The sequence below is a fragment of the Sesamum indicum genome, linkage group LG2, assembly GCF_026168435.1.
Source record: "Sesamum indicum cultivar Baizhima isolate 11 linkage group LG2, ASM2616843v1, whole genome shotgun sequence".
NCBI classification, from domain to species: domain Eukaryota; kingdom Viridiplantae; phylum Streptophyta; class Magnoliopsida; order Lamiales; family Pedaliaceae; genus Sesamum; species Sesamum indicum.
The window spans coordinates 18,591,046-18,607,178 of NC_142658.1; the positions used below are offsets into that span (position 1 = coordinate 18,591,046).

The window sequence follows — 16,133 nt, forward strand, 5'->3', positions numbered from 1 at the left end:
AATGTTTGTAGGTAGGGACACGGGCTCCCAAACCCCTCCCCCCAACCCCACCCCACCCCATTTGTGGCTGTCCTCAAATGCATCAATCACTTGTCTTCATACTTAATTCTTACATCACCAAACTGATAAATGCAATAAAATGCGGGTAAATTACACTTTTGGTCTGTATATTTTAGAATGTATTTTAATCTTTAAATATTTTGAAGTTTAATTTGTATAAATTGTTATATTTTTGTTCTAACTATTAAAATTGACGGAGTTGGACAACAATGTCATGTTAATGAATTCATTATCATGGGGGCAGTTGTTGCAACAACTCCCAACCGCGTCTTCGACCGTTGTCAGAAAATTTTTGACTGAGTTTTCAGCAATGCACCTTACCTCCATGTTTACCTTGGTCGGATCTACACATCCCGCCGACATTCCTTCTCTTTTTACTGTCATAAGTTTCAAAAAATCCTAGTTTACCGTCGGGCGGCCAACATGTCCATCCCATCATTTTTCGACAATAATCATTGTCATTCAACGACAAATGGGTGTTTCTCATTTCACAATGGAAACCTTTGTGGTCGTTCCATCAATTTTCTCGTTTTTTCTGCCACTAGCGAACCCCATAAGTTAAAAAAAATTACTTCATAAAATTATATATATTTGTATAACGTGTACACACATTGTATTATAACTCAATAAAATATTTTGTCCCGAACATATATAGAATTTAAAAAAAAAATGATTGACTTATATCATGTCGAATTGTGGGATACGGGTGGTATAATTTAAAATTTTAATATTTTTAAATAAATATATATATATTATTGGATGCAGGGAGGGACCTATGAATTAATTGGGTTGAAAGGAGTAGGACAGCGTATCTTTTAGTCAATAAAGGCAATATTTGCATTAATCAGCAATTATGTTGGTATATATACACCTAAATATGTTGTGGACGTGTGGGTATGTTTTGGATTCAAAGCTCAAATGCATTTATATTAGGGGTTTAATGTAGTATGATCCATCTCATATCGTAAATGAATAAATTATTATATTATTAAAATAAAAAAAAACAACTTATTTTGTTATCTTTTTTAAAATAAAATAATTTACCTCTCTATCTAAAAGGATAAATTGCTTCGATTTAAAATTTATAGAGAGATAATTTGCTAATTTGTTTTGTAAGGGTGTGTTTGATATACTACAGTTTTTTCTATATTTTAGGGGTGATTACACTACGAAACCTTTCAAAACTGTGAAATTATATTCTTCCTAAAACCTTTGAAAATAATTATTTTCATCCCTTTTGAGAATTCTCTATCTACGATTTCCACCATTCGTTTTAGAATTTGGATGAAAAATATCAACGTCAATAAGATAATTATATAAATTTTTAATTTTACCCCTCATTTAACATTCTTTTAGTAATATTTTATATACTTGTAAGTTGGGTAAATATAACATATATATATATATAATACATAATGTATAAAATGTATTGACCTTAAATTTAGCAAACACTAGCAATTTTTGTGGTGTGTCTAATTAATATATATACATGGTAGTTTATGTGGAATACACAAATGGGAAATTGACTACTTTTTTTTATTCATTAACAGCTATAACTCTATAATAATACTTTATTATAATTTTACTCTAGTAACTTTATATATATTACACCTACCACCTTACAAGTATAAAATATTATTTGAGAAAACGCTCAACGAAAGTAAATTCTTTGATGACGTCAGTATTTTTTTCCGTCCAATTCCTATAAAAGGGAATAGTTGTAGACGAAGAATTTTTAAAATAATTGTACATATAATTTCGAAAGTTATTTAGAGATATAAAGTTTTCAAGGATATTTAAGTATAATTAACTCGATATTTTGTCTTTTATTTTTAGGTATAACGAAAACATGATATTCTTACCAACTTACGACATAATAGTCCTACGATGGAGTGATGTTATATGTTTCTATTACTGTCCTCTATCTGGTAAAGAATCTTATGGTTGCATGGGAAAGTCTCTTAACTTTTCCTCTCTGTATTGTGTTGGAGTTCTGCAATGGGGTATATATGAAATGCTAAATAGATTTGGGTTGAACTCTCCACATGTGGAAGGTTCGCCTTAAAGAAAATCATGAATATGAGTTAGTAACTAATATGATTGTTTGAAATTGTGCATATTTTTGGTCCGCGTTCAAGCTATTTCTCCCTTTGTCTGTGTCTGATGTCTGCAGTTTAACACTAATATATGCATCCACTTCGATGCATACTTGATATTTGTCCTGTTGGTTGCGACGCCATATCTGCAGATCATCGTATATAGAAGATATGGTGAAAGGAGGTTGTTGAGAAACTGGTTTTCAATGTGGAGTATAGTTAATTCACATAGAATTTCTTTGGAGAAATGAAACCATCGGAGAAGTTAAAATTCTACCAACATGACTTTCTTGCCACAAACATTTGCGTAGAGAAGAGACTGGTTGTAGTGTGCTGTAGACGTAGATATGCAGTGGAATACACTCTTGCGGGAGCATAGAAATTCATACAGAGTTACTCTGTGATAACTTACAATTGATTTTTATTTCTGCCCTTGTCTTTTTTCTGGCAAAAAGAGGCTGGGAAAGCACAAGTGATAATCAGTATGCATTCTCAATTCTCTTAACATTACAAATTGGCGGTAAAACGGATTAGAATTTGCTGCAGTAAACAGCCATTATGAAAGCATAACATGCCATGATTAAGCATAGCAAGGTTCACTTGTGGTGTTTAGGAAGAAGTAAAACTTAAATGAAGTGTCGAAGAGTTACATCCTCATCTCCGGTTGCTGGTCTATGCTTCACTAAATTCTGGAGCATCTCCTTGACTTAATTCGGAAGTGTCTTTCTAGGAGCAATTATGTGTTTTCCTGCAGCAGTCATAACTGTGGAATTTACTCCTGGGCCACCATCGGCATGTCCCTATTAAGGTTTCATGAACAAATTTGATGTTTATCTCACTTTATATGACTTTATTCTTGGTCATATTCATATATTGATTGAATAGACATCATTGTAATTTATTCTTGTTATTAGTCAAAATAAGTAAAAAGGCATGCAAGAAAGCAGCTAACGAAGAAGCATATACAAAATAACAGAGAACCTTCTTGGCTCAAAAGTACAACAACGATGAGTATCTAATGAACAACTAGTCAGAAGAGTTGTCCAAACCATGATGCATAACAAAGTTGGTGCATGGAGAACTGTGGTGTGAATCGTAGCAGCATAAGAAATATAGCGACCCCACGACATATAACAGAGAAAATGTTATGGTCATTAAATAAGAAACAAAGATAGAAACTCTGCAAAGAAACTGGCTAATGAAGAAGCATATACAAAATAACAGAGAAGCAACCTTCTCGACTCAAAGTACAACCACGATTAGTATAATAGCTAACATCTAATTAGAAGAGACATCCAAACCATGATGCAGCATAACAAGGCAGTGTTGTCAAATTAGCAGCACAAGAAACAAAAACCACAGTCCAGGCCATATAATAACACAGAAAAAACTCTGCATGAAACTCGCTGGTGAAGCATATACAAAATGATAGAGAAGAAACACCTTGCACACTCAAAAGTACATAAACAATGGGTATCTAAAGATTAACTTGTCATAAGAAAATGCAAACCATGATACACAACAAAGCATAGGATGGAGAACTATGCTGTCAATTAGCAGCATAAGAAACAAAACCACTGGCCAGGACATAATAACTCTGGACATATAACAGAGGAAACCCTGTCGACACCAAGATAAAAACTCTGCAGGAAACTGACCAATTAAGAAGCATACAAATAACAGAGAAACCTTCACAACTCAACTACAACCACAATGAGAATCTAATGAACAACTCGTTAGAAGAGACATCCGAACCATGATGCACAAGTGGAACTATGCTGTAAGTTAGCAGCATAAGAAACAAAACAACACAGTCTAGGACGTGTAACAGAGAAAAACGTTCTGGGCATCAAATAAGAAACAAGATAAAAACTCTGCAAGAAACCAGCTAACCATACAAAATATCACATAACCTTCTTGGCTCAAAAGTAAAACGAGTATCTAATGAACAACTAGTCAGAAGAGTTGTCTAAACCATGATGCATAATTTGGCGCATGGAGAACTGTGGTGTGAAACGTAGCAGCATTAGAAATATAGCGACCCCACAACATATAACAGAGAAAACCTTATCGTCATTAAATAAGAAACAAGATAGAAACTCTGCAAAGAAACTGGCTAATGAAGAAGCATATACAAAATAACAAATCAATGTAATAAGGATAAGGATAATGACAATATAATTTTAAGAAATCAAACAAATTACATTACTAACTATATTCCGCTCGTTCGAAATTACTAAAACCTCCTCCCTAAATTTTAACATTTACAGCCCCAACCCCATTTCAACGGCCAGTAATTTAAATTTGATTGAACGTCAACGTTCTATTTCTACAAATATACAAATGTAAAATATTCTTTGTAAAGAAAGGTACTCTTTGATGCAAAAACTCAAAAGAGGAAAAATTTACAATTTCAAAAAAAAAAAAAAAAATACACAAATGAAGATAACTAATAATTAACATGCAACAAGTTCCCATCCTATGTGAAGGAGGCCCATGCAAAACAAATGGGGAGCTTCAAAAGGCATGATATGATGATGTCAATATCCAGAAAAACGCAAGGAAGAAGAAAATTTCTGCTGTCAATTCACTAGAACGTGATGAATAAAAATTTGAGGTAGTTCAAAGATTTGTAGGCTCCAACCCATGAAGAAGCATATACAATGTACATTTGATGCAGCCAGACTTTTCAAGTGGATGTCAGAAAACTCATTCCCTCTCTACCAAAAACAGAGAGGGAAAACAAAAGAAATTGGGAATGTTACCAAATCAAAAATCACCAATGGAACTAGGTCTAATCAGCTCTGAACCTTTGTTGAGGATGTTCGAAATTCTCAATGTCGTTCAAAGGAGCTCCATAGGCCAGATGCATCAGCTGGGTCCTGAAAGGTCATAGGTAAGGAATTTAAGATGAGAACTATGTTGTCAATTAGCAGCATAAGAAACAAAACCACTGGCCACGATATAATAACTCTGTACATATATAACAGAGGAAACCTTGTCGACAACAAGATAAAAACTCTGCAGGTAACTGACTAATTAAGAAGCATATACAAATAACAGAGTAGCTTCACAACTCAACTACAACCACAATGAGCATCTAGTGAACAACTCGTTAGAAGAGACATCCAAACCATGATACACAAGTGAAATTATACTATAAGTTAGCAGCATAAGAAACAAAACAACTGTTTAGGACATGTAACAGAGAAAAACCTTGCGGTCATTATATAAGAAACAAGGTAAAAAACACTGCAAGAAACTGGCAATGAAGAAGCATATAAAAAATAATATAGAAGCAATATTCTCGACTCAAATGCACAACAATGACTATCTAATTAACAACTTGTTAGAAGAGCCATGTGAACCATGACTTATAACACTGTGTTGTCAATTAGCAGTATAAGAAACCAAACCACTGTTCAGGACATAAAACAGACAAAGCCTTGTGGCCGTTAAAATAAGAAATTCTGACTATTTGCTTGTCCCAGTAGCATCTATATAAGAATACACAACTTCTTAACATTAATTCACTATCTACCAATACAGAGTAAAAATATAGTTCCTACAAGAGTTAGATGTAGTTAATAACCACGGCGAGAAACTTACAGTCTCTCGAATAGGAGGTTATCAACATAATGATCTAGGTGAGCCTACTGACCGTTCACACAGATATAACAGCCATCTAGCTGATGTATGACTGGCTAATTGGCCACCACATGCAGAACAATTTTTCAAATACATGAGACAAGAAACCTGTTGTTAAAAAATCAAGCAACTATACAGTCCGATAATGGAAGCAATATCCAATTGTTAAAAGAACAACTGACCAGAGTAGCGAGCACGAAATCGAAGCCACCGTGAATGTTGAAGGAGAGGAGCTTCGGCATGTCATCGTCGAAGTCCGTCTCGACGCCGCAGTACCGAGATCGCTCTTGTCTCCGCCATATCTCTCTCCCAGCGGCATTTCTCTCCCTTCCTTCTCTACGAGCCGGATAACGAGGTTGAGTTGTGAGTGAGTGTGTGTTGCTTGGAGGGGGAGGTCAGGTTTATAGAGGCGGTGAATTAGGGTTTTAGCACCCTGCTCCAACGGATTAATTTTCTCTCTGCTTAAACGGTCAAATTACAGCTATTAACAGCTATTATCATCTTTTCTTAATTTTTAATAATTGATTAACCGCCCAACGGACTAATTTTCTCTCAGCTTCAACGGCCAAATTACACCTATTATAATCTTTTTTTAACTTTAATAATTGATTAAGAAAAATACCAACGGCTACTTTTTTCTTACCGTTGGTGATTTTTTTTTTTTTTTGCAGTTGGTTTATAACAAATTATTAATTTTTTTAACACCACAAATTATTTTTGTTATGCCTAGCCATGATAAATGTTTTAGTCACAATAATAAAAATCACAGCCAACAACCATTGGGTGGTCGTGGTCAATAAATATTAGCTACAACTATTTATTTTTAACTATGACAATTATCCATGGTTAAATTTTAATTTTTTTCTCATAATAATTATATTTATATCCCGTAATCTATGATTTATTTACAAAAATTTCTTATGTCTTTTGCGTAGTATCAAAAATCACTCATGACAACTTAAGTGGTAGTAGTTTTTGTAATGATGTTGGCATTTTTTTAGGAATTGTGTGCATTTTTTTAAAAAATAGGAGTCGTTTGTGCAAACGATAATTCTTAATTTATGTATATACATATATTAAAAAAATAAAAATAAGTTATATAAATAAATCATATATTAAAAAGGTGCACTTATAATTATTCCCTTTATGTATTGCAAAGTTGAAAGTAAGAATAGTGAAGCATGTTGAGTTTGAAACATACAAAAAAATTGGCTCCCGTTTACTTATTTGTGTAATTTTATGTATATTTTGATATTTATAAAGAGGAAATATAATATATATACATATATATAGAGAGAGAGAGAGAGAGAGAGGGACAGAGAGAGAGAAAGCGAGATAAACACCATTATATTTTTTCTATAAGTACAAAATTATTATTTAAAAAATATTAAATAAGGGATAAATAATATATAATTATTTTGCTAACATTGATATTTTTTGCTTCACTCTAATAAAAAAATGTCAAGTATAAACAGTGATATTTCGAAGGGAGTGTAGCAGTAATTTAAAAAAATTTGGAAAGAGAATATAATTTTCAAATTTTAAAAGAGGGTCTATATATATTATCTTGTTGATGTCCCTAAATCCTTAATAGAGTAAAAGTCCAAAATACACCATCCACCAGCCCAATTTGTATTCAGCTAGCAGCCCCCCATCAGCACGGAAATAAGGCCGAAACGTTATTTTCTATTTCACTAAATTGACAATTCCAATAATTCATTTTTTACTTCACAAAAAAATTAATATGACAATCACTAAATTGACAATTCCAATAATTCATTTTTGACTTCACAAAAAAATTAATATGACAGTCTCATAAACCACCGCTTACAAATATAAAGAATTTTTTTTTTTTTTACACTAGCCGTTGTGGGTGCATATAAGTATTAATGTAGATGAGGCGACCTGGTCTACCCATGGGGCCACATTGAGATTTGGGCGTTGCAAGACAATTTGTACAGCTTTGTTTGTTCTTCTGTTGTATTTGGAGTGGGGAGCAATTGGAATATATGTGCCCGTTTTTCGCCTATTGATCTCACATCTCTACATCTTCAAAATAACATCGGCCATCATACCATGCATTCTTGACCCCCTATATCACACAAACAAGACTCCCCACCAAACACAAAAAATCACATCAATAATTTCTCCTCAAACTGACATCTTACAAAGAAAATAATTGGTTTGAAAAGGTGACACAATGTGCATTTTACACTTTCAACTACACTTTTACGTTCAACATTCACAACTTCAAACTAGCCGGGGAGGGAAAGAAAAAAGGAAGAAAAGAAAGGAGAAGTGCAAACTGCATTTGAGAGCAAGCCGACATTCACAGGGAGGTTCGCCCTTACACTGAGAAGGTTCCGGCCCCTGCTTAGTTTCAGCTAGGAGCTATCTTGAAACCTAATCGCATCATCATCATCATCATCATCCTCCCAACCCTCCAGTTGTTACCCTGATTTATTATCTGCTTCCCATCACCGGATAGGATGATATTGTGTTATCCCGCGTTTTGGAGGCAATTTCCTCAATATGAAGAGAACGAGCGACGATGGTAGGATCTCCACTAGCTGCAAAATAATGGGTCAGAATTTCAACTGGAAACATACTACAGCAAACAAGATACAAGGACCAAAGTTCTCTTAATATTTACTTGTACCATCTTTTCTTATCAAGGAAAATAAACCTCACAAAATAAGAATTGCATATGAACAAATTCATAAGAGAGCAGAAGCATGCATAAAAGACAATAAAGTAGGGTTATGCTTGGGTCTTTTTAGCTCTGGAGGGATCAGAACAACCCCAGCTGTAATCACGAGAATTGCTGATTTGTCACAATTCGTTTTACATGTACAAGGGTAAGGATTTCTATCCTCAAAACATTCTACAGTGTTGCTAGAATACAAAGATCACAAACGAATAGCTCATTTATATCAATTTTCTTCTTTAAATACTGTGTATATGAAATCAAACAGACTTGAATTTATCCATTTGTCTCCTCAATGAAACTATACCTCACAAAATAACGAACCTATGCATTCAACTAAATGGTAAGAGCAAACAACCCAGGAGAAAGGATTAAAAATAATATATAAAAGAAGAAAAGACAGGTGACATTGCAGGAACACACAGCTGCTAAAGATTTTACTTTGACTGTATCCTTAAGATTCTAGATGTGCTTGCTTGTGGTTCATTCTCTATCCAATTACGACAAGCCAGCCTCTCGCACATCCCTCCACAAACATCCTGGTGATTTTCTTGATCCCGAAAGCACAAATCAACCAGACCAAAACGACATAAATGTACCCAATGCTTAAAAAGTTCAAGTACTACAATCAACCCAGTACTTACAACAATTGGTGAGTAATAACCCCATGCCAAATAAAGTGTGTAGAAAAATGTGGGCACAACAAATTGGAATTCCATCACGCAAAGAATAGGCAGAACAAGCAAATACAGGCATATAATACGTGAACAGTGGGGCCAGCTGTAGTTGACTAAGGTTCTCAATCGGGGCTGCCAGGTTGGCCTGGTTTGAGCCTGAATGGACAGTCTAAAGATCAGATGGAATTTAGGTAATTGTAGGGCGATGATGAGTTGAACTGGATGTTGCCAGGATACTGCTACATAAGCCCAGCCGAAAAAGACCAGTTTCGGTACCAGTTCAGAAGAGTTTGTCTGGAGAGGTAACAAATATTTGGGATCAACCGCCATAAAGAGGGGTTCGAATAGGCAACTCTCACCTTAGGTATAACTTCTTAATAAGGGCATTTCTCATAATTCTGGAGCGTAACAATGATCAGTTCCTGGAAAAATCACAGTGCTCAAGCGGAATACTTGAACATTTTTTTGGTTCGATGAACTTTTAATCTCTTCAAGAGAACATTCAACTGATTTACAATGCATTTACTGAACTCGCCAAATTAACACAAAGACAAACCTCAAAGATATGTTTCTCCAAAGCTGACTGGCTGCTTTCCTGTAATCTAATTAAATTTCTGACTGACTTTGTTAGATTCTTCTATGTCTACACTCACCAAAAACTTTCTCACATACATCAGTTAGTACTTGTGTCTTGTGTCCTCAGAGATCTAATCAAGCTCTTATCTCCCTGATTATTATTGAACATAGATATGATACAGAATCCTTCTTCATGACCATGTTCAACATTATTTTCACTCTGATGTCACCAAGATTATTTTTATTTGAGTCGTGCTACCGATACTGGGTATTCACAAGATGTATTCAGCTAAAAATAGGCTAAAATAATAATTAAAAAGAGAGAGAGAAATTATATTAGGTGTTAATTGCTTTATGTAGGCTTTTAGGTACTTTTACTTAATTATAAAAAGCTTCTTGAAGGGAAATGCACATTTCCCTGAACAAACCCTATCTGAACTCCACCAATACAGAAACCTCATTGCTTTGAGGAATAAGTACCCTTGTAATTAAACTGAAAAACAAGATATAAAAGCAGCAGTCAAAACAAGAAGCCATCAACAACACTTTGTTGATACAAAACTTCTTAAGCGTTTTAAGAACAATGTTTCATTCACATAAAAAGTCTATGCTAAAATAATTTGCAACTATCCCGTTCAGGATGCATGAAATCAAACTCAATTATATATAAACACCACAAAACATTATACATCAGAAAGCATACCAGGTAGTAAACAAAATTAAGAATAGGATGATCCAGGACATCTAGATCTGCAGCTGCATCAAATGCATTAAAGCACATCTGTAAAATGTGATAGAAACAAAAGTCAGACGATGAGATCAATAACTGAAACTACACAAATGTACATAGATAAGTAAAGTATACAGAGACACTGCATATACATCCACAATGCAAACATAAAGACAATACAAGCATACATATGGCAGATTTATGCATACATATAGGCATGGACATAGAATACAAAGGCATACACCTATACAAAGACAAACACGCATACATGTATACGTGTACCAAGAGCTGGTGCGGACCAGAAATATTGGGACGGAGATAAGAGCTTCCGAATAAGATACACAGTGCTTACAGCCAGAAGAGATGCACAAGAGCAGCCATTGCTCATTGGACACATGTTCATAATTTTCTATGTATAGCATCCATATATTTCCAAAAATTTTAATTTCATACTACATGGAAAGCATGTCTAATTGTTAATACTAACTATTTTGCATAATTTGATGGTCATTCTTCAGTAACTTTTATTTCAAAAATTACTTAAGAAATTGTTGAATTAATACTCTAAAAGAAATCATGTATATTATTTTTATGCTAGAAATTACAGCTGTAGAATAGATAGTTCTTTTAAATAGTCAAATATGTCATCTTTGAAACCAAGAGGTCACAACATTGCCCAAAATTTAGAATAGAATTTATCTGTGCAGTCATAGTAATAATGATGTTTCAGTCGGTAATAATTCCTTGCATTTATTCCAGGTTATCAGAAAATTAGAAGTAAACGAGGAGCAGGGTTATGGTCAGGGACAAATGAAATTATGGAGAAAATGTGTGATACTAATTCCTTACATAAATCTTTAAAGCTTTATAACAACAAAAAGAAAAGACACACCAAAACAATCAGCCTACATTTCCTATTTTCTAACAAAGAACTAGCCTTGTTTAGATCATTTTCCTTAATCACTCCCAGACATTCATTTGCCGTGCCTTCCATCAAGTTTGTAGTCTGATTAATTTGAGTAAAAGAGATTAAGAAATAAGAATTAATTTAAAACAAAATCATTATAAAATCCGGTAAATTTTTAATTAATATTTCAGAAATAATCAGAACCAAAAAGTCCTAATTAGTGTGAGTGCATCAATAAAACTAACAAGAATAGACTAATGAATGGTGATGAACATAGAAAGCAATGCTATAATCGTCTAATATCAATTTATCAGTTTGCAAGCTGGATCATATCAAAAATTAAGCGATCAGCCACTTCTAAGAATAAGTATACGGCTTACCATGATGCATCTAATCAGAAAACATGAAAAACATATTGTTGTCACATAGCCAACCTGAGTAAGTAAGAGATGAGGAGAAAAGTTAAAACAGAAACATATTATATTAAAAGACAAGAAACGTTAACCAGCTTGATATACCTCCTGTAGTTTCTTGCGCCGTCCTTTTGACTCCACAGGGAATCGTTGCAACATTAAGAATAATCTGTCCAAAGAAACATTAAAGGTCAAGAATGATGTGAATCAGCAGCATACTGTGTCAAAGTAAAAGGACTAAATGACAACTGTATGAAATTCGGATATATCTGAAAAAGGACCAGTCACAAATTACGCAACCATTCTTGGGTTCTGTAGGAATCACCCAAGGAAAAACACTTATGGGCGATACTGAGAAATCAATAAGTCATCAACTTCTCTTTCAGAACTCAAGAATACCAGTATTAAGTTTCTGGACGTGCCCCTTCCACAGAATAGCACTTTTGACTTCATAGAGGTCGAGTACACAGTCAACAGATATATCACATTTAAACTTCTCTCTATTTTGAGGACCACTATGTACAAAGGAGTAATAACTTCTACTTCCAACAGAAGCAGGACAGCAAGGAAGCAAGAGGTCAATCCTATTTAAGAAAAGAGCTAATAGCAACTTAAAAAAATTCCCATTGATTCATAATCTTACGACTTACTTGACTTATATAAATAGTACGAAGCCTGATTGATACGGATATCAGAGGAGCACACAGCACAACATTAAAGAATCTACATCTTCAGCATTAGTCAATTATCAAATAGGAAATTAGTTACCTTCCACCATAGAGAAGAAACCCCAGGGCTGCAAATAAAGAAACACCTGCCCATTGACAAATTTATTAAGCATACTGGAAGCAATAGCATAACTAATGCATATATATTCAGCACAAGATCAAAGTACAAACCTGCAAAGAAAACTTTGGATAAAATCATCACTACATGAATGGGCTTCCACCATAGAATTAACCACAAAGTTATCTGCGACAAATTAGAAGAACGATTGTTACATGTCATACATTCTCCGGAAATATCTTGGGAACGACCAGAATAAGCAATTTGTTCCTAGAATTACTTATATGGTAGGGCCTTGTTTGGTTTTGTTTGTCATTCTCAATTTTCAATGTTTCCAAGTGACTTCTTGTTTTTCTAATAGGTTTTGTGTGACAAATGAAAATATGTGCGGATTAGGATGTTTTGTGATAGGTTTTCTTAGGAAAAGACAAGATAAAATAAAAGTATGCTTGGATTACGATGTTTTATGATAGTTTATTATACAAAAAGGCGTGATATTTTGCGTAATACTTTTTTGTATGAAAAGATAAGTAATGGATTTTTCGAAATTTATGGTCCAATCTCAAGGAAAAAGGCCCAACCAACAGCAACCTAGTGTTTCGTACATCTCCTCATAGGAGGAGTGCAGGACCGTAAGATACAGAGCACATAGATAATGAACATCTTGTCAAACTTTTGCCATATAGCTGTATCTTACTGATAGCAAATTCATATTACTTGTCCATATCTCATAAAGTAAGATTTGGGAACCCTTATCAGATGTAAAGCTCCCAAGCACATCTCAACGTATCTTCGCAGGAAGAAGAAATGTCCATTCTTTGCAAAATAAAATATATTCCCCATATACTGCAAGGTTTTTCCGGACTCACTTCTTAGAACAGAAAAATGAACAAGAATATTCACCTGAATCGCATACACCACACCATTTATTGTGTAAAAGCTGGGCCTCAACCCATCAGTAGATACAGCACGAGCCTGGCATTTTTTTTGAAAGTAATGAGTTGCCACCTAAATTTCGAACCAAGAGCAAACAAGAACCTACTAGAAGTATGTAGACCAACCTGATAATAAATTTCCGCCCAGAATAATACAAGCAATGCATACGTCGTGAAAAACGCAAGACTTGGCATATCAAGCAAGATATGTTGAACAATCTAGCAAAATGCAATACTTATCAGAAAATACTAATTAAAACTTTTAAGCAATTAATAACAAGCATTAAAACTGATACCTGCGGGTTCAACTTTTGAACATCCCGACGGAATGCAAACACTACGCAACGAACTAAACAAACAATGAAACATAACATTCTTTAGGTAAAAGGTCCAAAATTTCACCCAAAATTAACAAGTCTAACAAGCAACAACACCATGGCCAAATATTAAATGCACGAGATACAAACCTCCATTGACCAAGAAATTGAGGAAATGGAATACTTTCTGGGTAGTCCAACCGTACTCCGGTACTCTCAATTGTATCCTCACCAATTGTATCTACAATGAATAAGTAAACTGCTAATGTTCGCATTTTATCATAATCAATATGGGAAACAAAACTTGCAAGAAGCTTGATGGAATTCATAGCAGCAAATAATATTAAATAAGCCCTTGACAGATCCCAACGCAATTAGTTAGATACGAAAGCTACTGAACAAAATCTTCCCAAAAATTCGAAACTAAGTTTCACTCTGCAAAAACTCTACAATTCAAAAGCAGGCCCCAATAAAAAGCCTATTTATTACAGTGGGCGAATTATCGGAATTTTATTTATAAAAAGAAAAAGGAATCTTTGCAATGCAGAAAAGAAAAGGAACAACGAGCAAATAAATGTAAATATTCCCAAACATCATCATCCTCAAATTCAAATCCTGATGCAAATCAAATAATCAGAAATGATTACAAGGGCAACAGCGCCAACGATCCCATAAAGCACGGCGAGAACATGAAATATACGATCCTGCCAAGCGGCCGACTCATTCACTGTGTCCCACCAACTCGTTGCGTCCTTAAGTCGGAGCGCCAGCACGGCCACCTCCGCAACCATATCCGCGGACCGCAACCAGAATACTACGAAAGATTTTAGGGTTCCGGATCAAAAAAAAAAAACTATTCGGCTTCCTCCCAACTGAAATCGAATATGGGTCGTTGATTTAGGGGAAAATTCTTGAAGGGGCGGTGAGAGAAGGAGAGGTGGAGAAAGGAGTTTATAGGAATCGTCAACACGTGGATGAAGGTAGGGGAGAAAAGTGGGGTGCGCGTGTTTGCTTTGAGAGGGCGGTTCTGGAATTGAATTTGGATTTGGATTTGGAATTGTGTGTGAGGATGAAATTGGGAAAGGGAAAACTCTCGGCTGCCGAGTCACCCACCGTTCTTGAATAAATTCGGCTGTGCGAGAGGAATTGTGGGGTACGTACGTGATCGCCCGCTTTGCTTTTGCTGGTCCAACCTGATGTTGAAATAAATTGTCAGCAAAATGATGCCATATGTTCGCCCTTCGTCGCATGGGGTCAATTGCAATTCACCCCCTTAAAAATGTGAAATATTAATGTTTTTTATTTTGTATAAATTTTTCATGTTATATAAGAATAGATTTGGATTTAATTCGCGAGATTTGTATTTTATATTAGAAGGTGTTGTCAAGTTTATATATTTCATATGAAAATAAGTATAAACGAATATATTTTAATTTTAATTACCGTTTCAAAAATTGAAAAACAAACAAACTGTTCCAATATATTTGATGAAGGAGAGGTGACTGCATCAAAGTTCCACGTAATCCTCTCTTTCATATACTTTTTCTACCACTCCCCTACCTCAAATACTTCCATCACAATGGTGCAAACCGGAGGCTGGATGCATTAAAATTAATTTTGATAGGATGAAGAGATAAAAACGTTACCACAATATTTGATTTTGTGTTTTGATCCATTTTAGAGATAGGCAAAAACACAAAATCTTGTTTGTTTTTATGTTTTACACACTTCCACTAGGTGTGCAATTGTAATTTAATTTTTTTCCCCTTGCTCGTAGATGTGGTAATGCTATTGCGCATTCTCTAGCTCAAAATGCAGGCGAGCGTGTTGTTGCTCTTCTAATGCTCCCTTTTACATTATTCCATTATTGTCTTTTGATACTTCATGATTTATAATATTTTATTTTTTATTAAAGAAAAAAAATAAAAAAACACTTGATGTGTATACTTCGATTAAATATTTGGATAAATTACAACAGCTCCCTAAAATTTGATATTATTATAAATACTCTCTTATTATTTGAAAAGTTACAGATACTCTCATGATGTTGTAATAATCTTGATAAGTTTACAGAACTAGAAAAAGAGAGGTGGGAAATGAGGAAGACATACAGACGAGAGGAGAATTGAAAATTGTAATTCATTCATAATAATCAGCCCCAATTTTACCAATCTGCTTGATCTAATAGCTACTATCCTCCATTTTAATCGGACGCTCCTCATTTAAAAGTCGCATTTTGGCTGAGAAGTGCAACAGATGTTTGATAAAATTGTGTAACCCT

At 34.5% G+C, this 16,133-nt stretch overlaps 1 protein-coding gene and 1 long non-coding RNA gene across 4 annotated transcripts; both read right to left on the reverse strand.

The window, feature by feature from the left end:
* Positions 1 to 2,619: 2,619 nt before the first annotated feature.
* LOC148789243 (uncharacterized) lies at positions 2,620 to 6,266 on the reverse strand. 3 transcript variants are annotated; one of them, XR_016062805.1, is made up of 3 exons: positions 5,987 to 6,235; positions 4,967 to 5,038; positions 2,620 to 2,956 (listed from the first exon to the last, which is right to left on the reverse strand). It is a non-coding gene; the product is annotated as an uncharacterized LOC148789243 (long non-coding RNA). The 3 variants fall into 3 exon arrangements; XR_016062804.1 differs by having other exon boundaries at positions 4,922 to 5,038; XR_016062801.1 differs by lacking the exon at positions 2,620 to 2,956 and having other exon boundaries at positions 4,730 to 5,038; positions 5,987 to 6,266.
* Positions 6,267 to 7,925: 1,659 nt separating this feature from the next.
* TOM3 (tobamovirus multiplication protein 3) lies at positions 7,926 to 15,031 on the reverse strand. Its single transcript, XM_011072186.3, has 11 exons — positions 14,500 to 15,031; positions 14,003 to 14,093; positions 13,832 to 13,884; positions 13,662 to 13,754; positions 13,504 to 13,575; positions 12,714 to 12,786; positions 12,583 to 12,628; positions 11,920 to 11,983; positions 11,782 to 11,835; positions 10,468 to 10,545; positions 7,926 to 8,374 (listed from the first exon to the last, which is right to left on the reverse strand). The coding sequence occupies exons 1-11, from the start codon at positions 14,641 to 14,643 to the stop codon at positions 8,282 to 8,284; spliced, it is 861 nt and encodes a 286-aa protein (XP_011070488.1). The 5' UTR covers positions 14,644 to 15,031; the 3' UTR covers positions 7,926 to 8,281.
* Positions 15,032 to 16,133: the final 1,102 nt, after the last annotated feature.